General features: G+C 43.2%; 1 protein-coding gene across 1 annotated transcript; it reads left to right on the forward strand.

The window, feature by feature from the left end:
• Nucleotides 1-456: 456 nt before the first annotated feature.
• LOC112644953 (olfactory receptor 5-like) lies at nt 457-1,512 on the forward strand. Its single transcript, XM_049100304.1, has one exon. It carries the CDS (start codon nt 457-459, stop codon nt 1,393-1,395), a length of 939 nt encoding a protein of 312 aa, XP_048956261.1. The 3' UTR covers nt 1,396-1,512.
• Nucleotides 1,513-13,852: the final 12,340 nt, after the last annotated feature.

Genomic DNA, 13,852 nt, shown 5'->3' on the forward strand with positions numbered 1-13,852 from the left:
ACAAGGGAGCTGGCAGTCTTGCTCTACTCCAGATTTTTAAAAATACTCCCAAATTCCTATGCAAAGTATACAAAGAGGGGAAAAAAGAACTTTTTTTGGAACAGAAATAACAATCCTAATTTCTTATTTGCTATACCAATTCTCATCTACTGCCTTATTTATTGTAACAACCTTATCGGAGGCCAGTGATTTTCTCCCAATTTTCAGGCAGTCTGATTATATAAAGATTCAGACTTAGGAAGACCAATCAGAGTAATGACGGTGATCTCATGCTCAGAGTTTGTCTATTCTCCAAAGTCTATTCAGCGTTTGTCTGTAAAAGTCAATTTCCAACAGAAGCTGGGCTAGCCCAGTCCTAGGGTTTCACTCACTGTGAACATACTCCCTATTTTTTTTTCTAACTAAGTGTCTTTGAAGAGACCAGAACGTCAATACACTTTATTTGTCTCTCTGCAGATGGAGAGTTCTCTGGAGTTGGGCAACATGACCAGAGTCCAGGAGTTTGTCTTGCTGGGTTTGTCCACCAGGCCGGGCATAAGGAATGCCCTGTTTGCTGTCTTCCTGACCCTCTACCTGCTGACCCTCCTGGAAAACACCCTCATCATCTACCTCATCTGCAGTCACAGCGAGCTCCACAAGCCCATGTACTTCTTCTTGGGTAACCTGAGCTGCCTAGAGATGTGCTATGTGTCAGTGACCATGCCCAGTCTGCTCCTGGGGCTTTGGACTGGACCCTGCCATGTACCCTTCACAGCCTGCATGACCCAGCTCTTCTTCTTTATAGTCCTCATCTGCACGGAGTGCACCCTCCTGGCCTCCATGGCCTATGACCGCTACGTGGCCATCTGCCGCCCACTCCACTACCCACTGCTCATGAGGCCCCAGGTCTGCCTGGGCTTGGCCTTGTCTTCATGGATTGGGGGGCTGCTGGTCTCAGTGGTCAAGACATCTTGCATTGCCAGCCTGTCCTGCTGTGGCCCCAATGTCCTCAACCAATTTTTCTGTGATGTCTCCCCTCTGCTCAACCTGTCTTGCACCCACGTGGCCCTGACGGAGCTGGTGGACTTCATCTCTGCCATCGTCATCTTCTGTGGAACACTGTTGGCAGCATTAGCCTCCTACTCAGCCATCGTGGTGGCTGTGCTCCTCATGCCATCAGCCGCTGCCCGACGCAAGGCCTTTTCCACCTGTGCCTCCCACCTGATTGTGGTGGGCATCTTCTACTCAGCAGCCCTCTTCATCTACTGCCGTCCCAGCCGTATCAAATCCATGGACCTCAACAAGGTGCTGTCAGTCATCTACACGGTAGTCACGCCCATGTGCAACCCCATCATCTACTGCCTGAGGAACAAAGAGGTCCATGTGGTGCTTCGGAAAACTCTCCACTGGCCTTGAACATGGTCTTGAATAATTGGACCTCTCATCTCCTGATTGAAAAACTTCTATGGCCACGCAATTCCAAACATAATACTGAAAGGCCAAAGAAAAACTGCAGGAATATGTTTCCCATCTCACAAACAATGAGTTCATTTCAATCAGTAACAAAATCTGAATTACCCATGGAAGAAGTGCACAATGTCTATGAGAAAGCAAGTCATCGCTGATGAATGATGAGTGACTGGTAACTCACATGACAAGATGGTCAACTTTATTAGTAAACCTAGAAATCCAAATTTAACAACCCCATCATTTTATTCTTAGAATGACAAATACTTAACAAATGTTTCTATATGGTTCCCACAAGTAGAGATAGATGATATATAGGAGGATATTCACAGCATCTTTGTATTGAAAAAAATCAGAAACAACCTAATATCCACCAAGTGGATGGATTAGGTACATTTTATTCATTCTGAGGTAAACACTGGGGTGACTAAATAAAAGGAAATAGATTTATGTCTTTGACATGGCAATATGGCATATATATAATTAAGATAGGGCTTTTATCTCAATCTTTTCCCCATTCGTTTGTACTAGCTATTACCCATCTATACTATTTTTAAGGTTTTAATTAATTAATTAATTAATTAATTAATTAATTAATTAATTTGAGAGAGGGAGAAGGCACATGTGTGCATGAGCAGGCGGAGGGACAGAGGGAAAGAGAGAGAATCTCGAACAGACTCTGTGCTGATCATGGAACTGAGCCTCGGGACCTTGAGATCATGACCTGAGTGGAAATCAAGAGTTGGATACTTAACCAAATTAGCCACCCAGGCACCTGCCCTACCTATATTCATTTTTTAAAAGATTTTATTTATTTGATAGAGAAATAGTGAGAGAGAGCATGAGCAGTGGGTAGGTGGAGAGGGAGAAGTAGACTCCCCACTGAGCAGGAAGCCCAATGCAGGGCTCGATCCCAGGCTCCTGGGATCATGATCTGAGCTGAAGGCTGATGCTTGACCGACTGAGCCACCCAGGCACCCCAATAGTGCCTTTTCATAAATAGAAGCTTCCAATTTTGGTGAAATATAAATTATCAGTACTTAAATTTATACCTCTTACTTTTTTTAAGATTTTATTTATTTATTCATAAGAGACAGAGACAGAGACAGAGACAGAGAGAGAGAGAGAGAGAGAGGCAGAGACACAGGCAGAGAGAGAAAGAGGCTCCATGCAGGAAGCCTGATGCGGGACTTGATCTCGGGTATCCAGGATCACACCCTGGGCTGAAGGCGGCGCTAAACCTCTGAGACGCCTGGGCTGCCCTATAGTTATTACTTTTGACAGCTTAATAAAATTTACCTATTTCCCTGTCACATAAAACCATTTCCTACATGGTTTATAACTTTAGCTTTCTAATTTGTGTGTATAATGCCACTCAAAAAATGTGTGTGTGCATGTGCATGTGTGAGGTGTGAGTTGAACTTTACTTTTTCCGCACATAATCCAGTTTTACGAAAATGGTTGTTGGAAAGACTCTCCCATTAAATTGCATTGCATCTTTGTCAAAAATCAGATTGAGTAGGGACGCCTGGGTGGCTCAGTGGTTGAGCGTCTGCCTGTGGTTCAGGTCGTGATCCCAGGGTCCTGGGATCGAGTCCTGCATCGGGCTTCTTGCAGGGAGCCTGCTCCTCCCTCTTCCTGTGCCTCTGCCTCTGTCCGCATCTCTCATGCATAAATAAATAAAATCTTTTTAAAAAAATCAGATTGAGTATAAGAATGTGGCTCTATTTCAAGACTCTGTTTTATTCTCTATCAATCTATTTTTCTGTTAGCTCACCAATATGAGCTTGTCTGGATTACTGGGATGTAATTGTATGAATTAACATCAGGAATTCTAAGTCCTCCCACTTTGTTCTTTTTCAAGATAGCGGTGGCTTTTCTAGGCTCTTTACATTACCATATAAATTTTAGATTCAGCTATGCATTTTTATAAAAATTACCTTTGAGATCATAATTATGATTGCACTGAATCTAGAGATAATTTTTGGGGGAATTGATATTTTCCACAATGCTGAGTCTTTCAAATCATAAATACAGTATACTTTTCCCTTTATTTGGCACTTAAAATCTTTTGGGGTGTAGTTGACCCATGTTACACTAGTTTCAGGTGCATAACACAGTGAATCCACAAATTCAAACATTTTGCTGTGCTCACCACAAGTGTAGCTGCCATCTGTCACTATGCAACATATTCCAATACCATTGGCCATATTCCCTGTGCTGTACCTTTCATCCCCATGACTTATCCATCCATAACTGGAAGCCTGCGCCTCCTGCACCCCTTCACCAATTTACCCCACCCCACCCCCACCTCCCCTCTGGTAACCATCCATTTGTTCTCTGTGTTTGCAGGTCTGATTCTGCTTTTTGTTTGTTTATTCCTTTTCATTTTTTAGATTCCTCACAGGGGTGAAATCGAGTGGTATTTTGTCTTCCTCTGTCTGACTCATTTCACTGAGCATAATCCCCTCCAGGTCCATCTATGTTGCCTCAAATAACATGATCTCATCTTCTTTTTCTTTTAATGTCTGCATAATATTCGAGTGAGTATGTATGTGTGCACACCCAGGTGTGTATACTTACACACCACACCTATCCTTACTCATTCACGTATGGATGGACTCTTAGAGTGCTCCAGTAGTTAGCACTTTAATCTTTAACCTTCCTGCCAGCAGTGTTTCAGACCATTTACTGTGGAGGGCGTGTGTATCGTTTGTTAAATTTATTTCCATGTATTTAGTGTTTTCAATACTTTTGTATGTTTAATTGTAAATTTTACTTTCCAATTGCCACATGTAGTATTCAGAAACAAAATTGGTTTCTGTGCATTTGTCCTGTATCCTACAATCTTCACAATCTCATATATTAGCTACAAATCCTTTGTACTGGATTTTCAGTATAAATACTCAGTATAGGATTTTCAGTATAAATACTCATGCTATCTGCAAATAACAATAATTTTTCTTCTTTTCTTTTTCCAACCTGTGTCCCTTTTATTTCTCTCTTCCAGCATCATGTGTATTTTATTCACTCAGCCCTATGAGCTGCAGATCCATGAGTGCTGAGTGGGTTCCTGTGGGTCTTCTGCCGGTCCTGTTGAAACAAACACTGGGCATAGACTGGACATGGTGTACTCTCCAGTTACCTTCTGTATAGCTCATCTATAAAGCCTGTAACAGTGGCTGGAGTAAGGGGTGAGTCTAAGAGGATTGTAAAGGACAGCACAATGCAATCTGCTGCTGTTACAGACGCCCCAAATCTCTGCACCTCAACATGCTGAGATTTATTTCTCACCAGCGCCTTAATTTGGTGCAGCTTGCCAAGGGGTGCTCTCCTTCCTGCAGTTGCCCAGGGACCTAGGGTCTTTCCTGATAACACCTGTTATCCTCCAGAGCCTTGGGGCTCACCACTTAAAATTTTATTTGTAGACAAGCAGGGAAAGAGAGAAGGAGAGGAAGTGAGAACCATCATCCAAGGTTTGAAGGGCCAGGTCTGGCATTTATATGCATCACTGCTGTCCACATGTCACGATTTAGTCAGATGGTCATACCAAGATTTAGTCACATGGTCATACCAGGGTGCAAAGGATGCTGGGAGATGTAGTTTAGCAGCATGCTCCTGATTCAGCCGCATCACTGATAAGCACACAAATATGCATGGTAACTGTAGTGTCACTTTTCAGCTATGGGCTCTTAAAAAAAGGAGACAATTTAAGCAAATGAGTATAATTAAAGGGGTATAAAACAAGCATTCTCAGATATCTTTGATGGGAATGTAAATCCATGCAATATTTTTAGATGGTAGTTTTGTAATATGTATAAAAATTTTAAATGTATGTTGACCGATAATTCTACTTCCTTACATGTGTCGTATGGATATATTTCTATACATGGGCAAAAATAAGCATGCCAGTATATCTATGGAAGCAATGTTTGCACTAGCAAAAACTGGACAACTATAAAAATATCCATCAATAAAGGGCTTATAAATCACATTATGGTCCATTACAGGCCAACCCCATCCCAGACTTTTCTTCCTTCCTCTACCACTTCCCTCTTACCAGTTATCCTTATATAGTCCACGATCAAGTATTCCAAAGTTAAAACAATTTGCATTAAAGAAAACCTTTGTCCAGGTCAGAGTCCAGGTATTAATTAGGCTTTTCCTCACAAAATCAACGAACATTTCATTGCAAAGAATACAGACATAAATGACAGAGTACCATCTCTGAATGAAGTCCCAGTTTAGTGGTGCAAGAAAAAAGTAAAGAGGGACTCATAATAAAGTTAATAAGAACTATATTAGTGTCAGAGCTAAGCAGTTTTTACTCTCAAGGGAAAGAATTGACATTCATTGATTGCTGTGTGTCCACTACTATGCTAGATCTGTACACATCTCTGTTAATTTATATTTACATCAGCTCCGAGAAGTGTATTTGGTCTCCATTTCACAGGTTTCAATAATAGCGATCAATAGCTACCACTTACTGAGCTCCTAGTAAGTACCGGGGATTGGAGTAAGTGCTTTACATGCATTGATTAGCATGTAGTCTTCATGAGAACTCGTGTGGGTGAGTATGATCGTCACCATTTTGCCTATGGGCAATCCGTAGCCTAGAGGCGAAAAGACGTGTTTTATGCATAGGATGCTTAATGTTAAATGCTAAATCAGAGGGGGCGGGGCAATATGGCGGAGGAGTAGGGCCCCCAAGTCACCTGTCCCCACCAACTTACCTAGATAACTTTCAAGTCATCCTGAACACCTGCGAATTCGACGTGAGCTCTAAAGAGAGAACAGCTGGAACGCTGCAGAGAGAAGAGTTTGCGCTTCTAACAAGGTAGGAAGATGGAAAAACAAATAAATAAAAAAGAATCAAGTGGGGGAGGGGCCCCGCGAGGAGCCGGGCTAAGGCCCCGCACGGCAAAAGCCCCCTGGGACAGGAAAGCCCGTCCCGGAGAAGCAGGAACTTTAAAAATCCGCACCGGATTCTACCCGGACAGAAAGGCGCTTAGCAGGGAACTTGGGCAGAACCGCAGGAGGGGCAGTGGAGCCTCCAGGTTCCCGGGGTCACTACCAGAGGAAGTGCGCCCGGGGGAGAGCGCGCCACAGACCGCGGGCCGAGCTCGGTAAAGGGCTGGAGCGCGCGTCCGGCGGGGCCTCGGGAAAAGCTCAGCTGGCGGCTCCGGACAGGGGGGGCTGCGCCCTGCTGCCTTCGGGAGCCACGGCCGCGGGAGCACGATTCCAGCAGCACAGGCCCTGATCCCAGGGCGCCAGGGGACACAGCCCAGGATCCTGCGTTTGCTCGGGACAGATGGAAGCGGGGAGGGCACCGGACAAGCAAGGAGGCTCCAGCCGCCGGGCATCCCCCGCCCCCCGGGAGCATCCAGGCCAGTGCGGACTGGGAGACTGCGGTAGTTACTGCGGGAGCTGACTCCAGAGCTGGAGAGCTGGCCGAGGCCAGTGTTGTTGTCCCTCCTGGTGTCACCCTGTGCCTGGGGCGGAGCGGGGCCGCCAGGGAACAGGGACCTCACAGGATAAACAGCTCCCACTGAGCCGTGCACCTGGCAGGGGGTGGGGCAACGCCCCCAGGTGCACACACCTGAGAATCAGCACAGCAGGTCCCTCCCCCAGAAGACCAGGTGGAAGGACAGGGGAAGAGCACGTTCTTGACCAAGCAGCACTGGAAAGCTCCAGGGGAAGTCGAGGGATTTACAGTATGTAGAACGAGAGGATTCCCCTCCTTATTTTGTCTTTGTTTTTTCTTCCTTTTTCCAGTACAACTTGTTTTTAGTCACTCTGCACTGAGCAAAATGACTAGAAAGAAGAACTCACCACAAAGAAAGATTCAGAAACGGTATTCTCTGCCACGGAGTTTCAGAATTTGGATTACAATTTGATGTCAGAAAGCCAATTCAGAAGCACAATTATAAAGCTACTGGTGGCTCTGGAGAAAAGCATATAAAGGATTCAAGAGACTTCATGACTGCAGACTTTAGATCTAATCAGGCCGAAATTAAAAATCAACTAAATGAGATGCAATCCAAACTGGAGGTCCTAACGGTGAGGGTTAAAGAGGTAGAAGAAAGAGTGAGTGACATAGAAGACAAGTTGATGGCAAGGAAGGAAGCTGAGGAAAAAAAGAGAAAAACAATTAAAAGACCACAAGGAAAGGCTAAGGGAATTAAATGACAGCCTCAGAAGGAAAAATCTAATTTTCCTTTAATTGGGGTTCCAGAGAGCACCAAAAGGGACAGAGGACCAGAAAGCATATTTGAACAAATCATAGCTGAGAACTTCCCTAACTTGGGGAGGGAAATAGGCATTCGGATCCAGGAGATAGAGAGATCCCCCCCCCAAAAAAAATCAATAAAAACCACTCAACCCCTTGACATTTAATAGTGAAACTTGCAAATTCCAAAGATAAAGAGAAGATCCTTAAAGCAGCAAGAAACAAGAGATCCCTAAACTTTATGGGGAGAAATATTAGGTTAACAGCAGACCTCTCCACAGGGACCTGGCAGGCCAGAAAGGGCTGGCAGGATATATTCAGGGTCCTAAATGAGAAGAACCTGCAGCCAAGAATACTCTATCCAGCAAGGCTCTCATTCAGAATAGAAGGAGAGATAAAGAGCTTCCAAGATAGGCAGAAGCTGAAAGAATATATGACCACCAAGCCGGTTCTGCAAGAAATATTAAGGGGGACTCTGTAAAAGAAAGAGGAAGTCCAAGGAAACAATCCACAAAAACAGGGACTGAATAGGTATCATGATGACACTAAATTCATATCTTTCAATAGTAACTCTGAACGTGAATGGGCTTAATGACCCCATCAAAAGGTGCAGGGTTTCAGACTGGATAAAAAAGAAAGACCCATCTATTTGCTGTCTACAAGAGACTCATTTTAGACCTAAGGACACCTACAGCCTGAAAATAAAAGGTTGGAGAACCATGTACCATTCAAATGGTCCTCAAAAGAAAGCAGGGGTAGCCATCCTCATATCAGATTAATTAAGTTTATCCCAAAGACTGTAGTAAGAGATGAAGAGGGACACTATATCATACTTAAAGGATCTATCCAACAAGAGGACCTAACAATCATGAATATTTATGCCCCTCATGCGGGAGCTGCCAAGTATATCAATCAGTTAATAACCAAAGTAAAGACATACTTAGATAATAATACACTTATACTGGGAGACTTCAACACGGTGCTTTCTGCAAATGACAGATCTTCTAAGCACACATCTCCAAAGAAACAAGGGCTTTAGATGATACACTGGACCAGATGGATTTCACAGATATTTACAGAACTTTACATCGAAACGCACTGAATACACATTCTTCTCAAGTGCGCATGGAACTTTCTCCAGAATAGACCACATACTGGGTCACAGATCAGGCCTTGACGGATACCAAAAGATTGGGATTGTCCCCTGCGTATTTTCAGACCATAATGCTTTGAAACTTGAACTCAATCACAAGAAGAAATTTGGAAGAAATTCAAACACGTGGAGGTTAAAGACCATCCTGCTAAAAGATGAAAGGGTCAACCAGGAAATTAGACAAGACTTAAAAAGATTCATGGAGACTAATGAGAATGAAGATACAACCGTTCAAAATCTTTGGGATACAGCAAAAGCAGTCCTGAGAGGGGAAATACATCGCAATATTCGCATCCCTAAAAAAACTGGAAAAAAGTCTTGGTGTCCATCGAAAGATGAATGGATAAAGAAGATGTGATTTATGTATACAATGGAATATTACTCAGCCATTAGAAATGACAAATACCCACCATTTGCTTCCACGTGGATGGAACTGGAGGGTATTATGCTGAGTGAAATAAGTCAATCGGAGAAGGACAAACATTATATGGTCTCATTCATTTGAGGAATAAAAAAAATAGTGAAAGGGAATAAAGGGGAAAGGAAAAAAAAAAGAGTGGGAAATATCAGAAAGGGAGACAGAACATGAGAGACTCCTAACTCTGGGAAACGAACTAGGGGTGGTGGAAGGGGAGGTGGGGGTGGTGGGGGTGACTGGGTGAAGGGCACTGAGGGGGGCACTTGATGGGATGAGCACTGGGTGTTATTCTATATGTTGGCAAATTGTACACCAATAAAATATAAATTTATAAAAAATAAATCGAAAAAAATAAAATTATGTCATATGTTACACAAGTTACCTATCAATAAAAACTACATTTTGCCTGGTTCAAAAAAAAAAAAAACTGGAAAAAACTCAAATACACAAGCTAGCCTTGCACCTAAAGGAACTGGAGAAAGAACAACAATTAAAACCTACACCCAGCAGATGAAGAGAGTTAATAAAGGTTTGAGCAGAACTCAATGAAATAGAGACCGGAAGAACTGTAGAACAGATCAACAAAACCAGGAGTTGGTTCTTTGAAAGAATTAATAAGATAGATTAAACCATTAGCCAGCTTTATTAAAAACAAAAGAGAAAAGACTCCAATTAATAAAATCATGAATGAAAAAGGAGAGATCACAACCAATACCAAGGAAATACAAATGATTTTAAAAACATTATGAGCAGCTATATGCCAATAAATTAGGCAATCTAGAAGAAACGGATGCATTTCTGGAAAACCACAAACTACCAAAACTGGAACAGGAAGAAATAGAAAACCTGAACAGGCCAATAACCAGGGAGGAAATTGAAGCAGTCATCAAAAATCTCCCAAAACACAAAAGTCCAGGGCTAGATGGCTTCCCACGGGAATTCTATCAGACGTTTAAAGAAGAAACAATACCTATTCTACTAACACTGTTCAGAAAGATAGAAAGGGATGAAATACTTCCAAACTCGTTTTATGAGGCCAGCATCACCTTAATTCCAAAACCAGACAAAGGCCCCACCCAAAAGGAGAATTATAGACCAATATCCGTGATGAACACAGATGCAAAAATTCTCAACAAGATAGTAGCTAATAGGATCCAACAGTACATGAAGAAGATTATTCACCATGACCAAGTGGGATTTATTCCCGGGATGCAAGGCTGGTTCAACACTCATAAAGCAATCAACGTGATAGATCATATCAACAAGAGAATAAAACAAGAACCATATGACTCTCTCAGCAGATGCAGAGAAAGCATTTGACAAAATACAGCATCCATTCCTGATCAAAACTCTTCAGAGCGTAGGGATAGAGGAAACATTCCCCAGCATCTTAAAAGCCACCTACAGAAAGCCCACAGCAAATATCATTCTCAATGGGGAAACACCGGGAGCCTTTCCCCTAAGATCAGGAACACCACAGGGATGTCCACTCTCACCACTGCTATTCAACATAGTACTAGAAGTCCTAGCCTCAGCAATCAGGCAACACAAAGAAATAAAAGGCATTCAAATTGGCAAAGAAGAAGCCAAACTCTCCCTCTTTGCAGGTGACATGATACTGTAGATAGAAAACTCAAAAGACTCCACCCCAAGATTGCTAGAACTCATACAGCAATTTGGCAGTGTGGCAGGATACAAAATCAATGCCCAGAAATCAGTGGCATTTCTATACACTGACAAAGAGGCTGAAGAAAGAGAAATTAAGGAGTCAATGCCATTTACAATTGCACCCAAAAGCATAAGACACCTAGGAATAAAGAACTTTTGAAACTCAACAGCAAAGAAACAAACAATCCAATCATGAAATGGGCAAAAGACTTGAACAGAAATCTCACAGAGGAAGACATAGACATGGCCAACAGGCACATGAGAAAATGCTCCGCATCACTGACCATCAGAGAAATACAAATCAAAACCACAATGAGATACCACCTCACACCAGTGAGAATGGGGAAAATTAACAAGACAGGAACCAAGAAATGTTGGAGAGGATGTGGAGAAAGGGGAGCCCTCTTGCACCGTTGGTGGGAATGTGAACTGGTGCAGCCACTCTGGAAAACTGTGAAGGTTCCTCAAAGAGTTAAAAATAGAGCTACCCTATGAGCAATTGGGTAGCAATTGCACTGCTGGGGATTTACCCCAAAGATACAGATGCAGTGAAATGCCAGGATACCTTCACCCTGATGTTTAAAGCAGCAACATCGACAATAGCCACACTGTGGGAGGAGCCTCGGTGTCCATCGAAAGATGAATGGATAAAGAAGATGTGGTATATGTACACAATGGAGTATTCCTCAGCCATTAGAAATGACAAATACCCACCATTTGCTTCGACGTGGATAGAACTGGAGGGTATTATACGGAGTGAAGTAAGTCAATCTGAGAAGGACAAACATGTGGTCTCATTCATTCGGGGAATATAAAAAATAGTGAAAGGGAATAAAGGGGAAAGGAGAGAACATGAGTGGGAAATATCAGAGAGGGTGACAGAACATGAGAGACACCTAACTCTGAGAAACAAACAAGGGGTAGTGGAAAGGGAGGCGGGCGGGGGGTTGGGGTGACTGGGTGATGGGCACTGAGGGGGGCACTTGACGGGATGAGCACTGGGTGTTATACTATATGTTGGCAAATTGAACTCCGATAAGAAATATACCAAAAAAAAAAAAAAAGAAAAGAAAAAAGAAAAAAGCTAAATCAGGCAGCTTACATATCCAGCAGGCAGCAGGGAAAGGATATTTACATTTTATCTATGCCCTGGAATGATGTTATATCTACCTGTTTCTTGTCTCATTTCAAGTAGAGGTGATCTTGTAACACTTATGAGATACCCAGCTCAGACATCCCTCGTGCAATGTATTCTCAAATCTCCCCTTCTCTGAACACCCACGGGTTGCTCATCTCTCACCATAATATGTGTAAATGTCTATTTCAGGGTCAATGTCCCTAAGACTCCTGGGAGCAACTTGAGAGCAGGAATTATGTGTCCTTCACTGTTGCAATGCCAACGTCCCACACCAATCCTCACAGCTATTATGGCTCCAAACTGCATAAGAATGGAACCATAGCATCGAGTCGCTTTCCAAGCCCCAGTACAATTCATGAAAAAATTTTTTAAGATTCATTTATTTATTCATCACACACACACACACACACACACACAGGCAGAGACACAGGCAGAGGGAAAAGCAGGCTCCCCACAGGGAGCCAGATGTGGGACTGATCCCGGATCCTGGGATCTCACCCCGAGCCAAAGGCAGATGCTCAAATGCTGAGCCACCCAGGCATCCCAATGAAAAGTTTTTACTTCAACCCTTCCTCTAAATCCACAGAGATTGGGACAGCCCCCTAAGGTCCATCTCTTGGATTTAAGCAGCACCTCTCTTGGCAGCTCCGGGAACACAGTGGTGCTGAAATGAAGAGAGGCAGGTGAACCCACTGCTCAGGACAAAGACAGCTTCTTCCAAACATCTGTGACATCCTTGAATTGACTGTCAAACTATCCCAGTCACTGGCATCTTCAGTCGTGTCCAGGAGCAGAAGCTGAATATTTTTGGCCCCCAGAGTCTCCCTTAGAAAAGCAAAGCAGGACCTGCATCACTTTCGCTGAGAGGTAAGAAAACAAGATCATTTGATTTGGGAAGGGTAGAAAGAGAAGACCAAAACGTTCTTTCTCCTACAAGTCACCTGTGGGATGCCAGACACTACCTGGGTGCCATGGAGACTACATGGGATTTAATCCCCATGGCAGGCTGAGAGCATGAGGGCTCATCTCCCTACTGTAGGTGAAGACATGAGGGTCAGAAAACCAGAGCCCTGGTCTGGGTCAGGGGCAGAGCCTGGGCTAGAACCAGTTTCTGTTTGATTACAAAGCCCTTCTTCTCTTAACCTGAATGACAGTATATTTTAAATTGAAGCTTATAAAATAAATGTACTAGATCAATACTAGCATTAAAATTCCCACGTCATAGGGGCAGGTGGCTGGCTCAGTCAGTCCAGGGTGAACTCCTGGTTTCAGAGATATGAGTTCAAGCCCCATGATGGGTGCAGAGATGCCTTGAAAAAAAGAATATCTTTAAAAAAACCCATGGCACAGAACATGAGAGAAGATATCAAAGGGAATCCCATAGAATAAAAGTAAGTGTTTTTTGTTAGATTTCTGTTTTATTTGTGTATGTGCTCTGTGTGTGTGTGTGTGTGCGTGTGTGTGTTCTATTGTGTTGGGTAATAGTGTGAATGTATTTCTTACTTGGGGCAATGGTAAAAATGCTTAAGAGCTACTGCACTCTATATTCCTGCATCTAGATTGTCTGTACATAGAAAGCAGGCAAAAAATGAAAGCCACCTTACCAAATATCCCCTTCATTCTTGATGGAAATATTGATACCATCTTCCTTAATAATTAACTCAAGTTTTTAGAGATAAAGAATCTTGCTCATGGGGACACTTGGATGGCTCAGCGGTTGAGTGTCTGCCTTCCGCTCAGTGATCCTGTGGTCTGGGATCGAGTCCTGCATTGGGCTCCTTGTGAGGAGCCTGCTTCTGT

This window comes from Canis lupus, chromosome 1 (assembly GCF_003254725.2).
Source record: "Canis lupus dingo isolate Sandy chromosome 1, ASM325472v2, whole genome shotgun sequence".
Classification (NCBI taxonomy): domain Eukaryota; kingdom Metazoa; phylum Chordata; class Mammalia; order Carnivora; family Canidae; genus Canis; species Canis lupus.

Coding starts and splice junctions, on each gene's coding strand:
- LOC112644953 (XM_049100304.1), top strand. CDS start 457: ATGGAGAGTTCTCTGGAGTTGGGCAACATGACCAGAGTCCAGGAGTTT.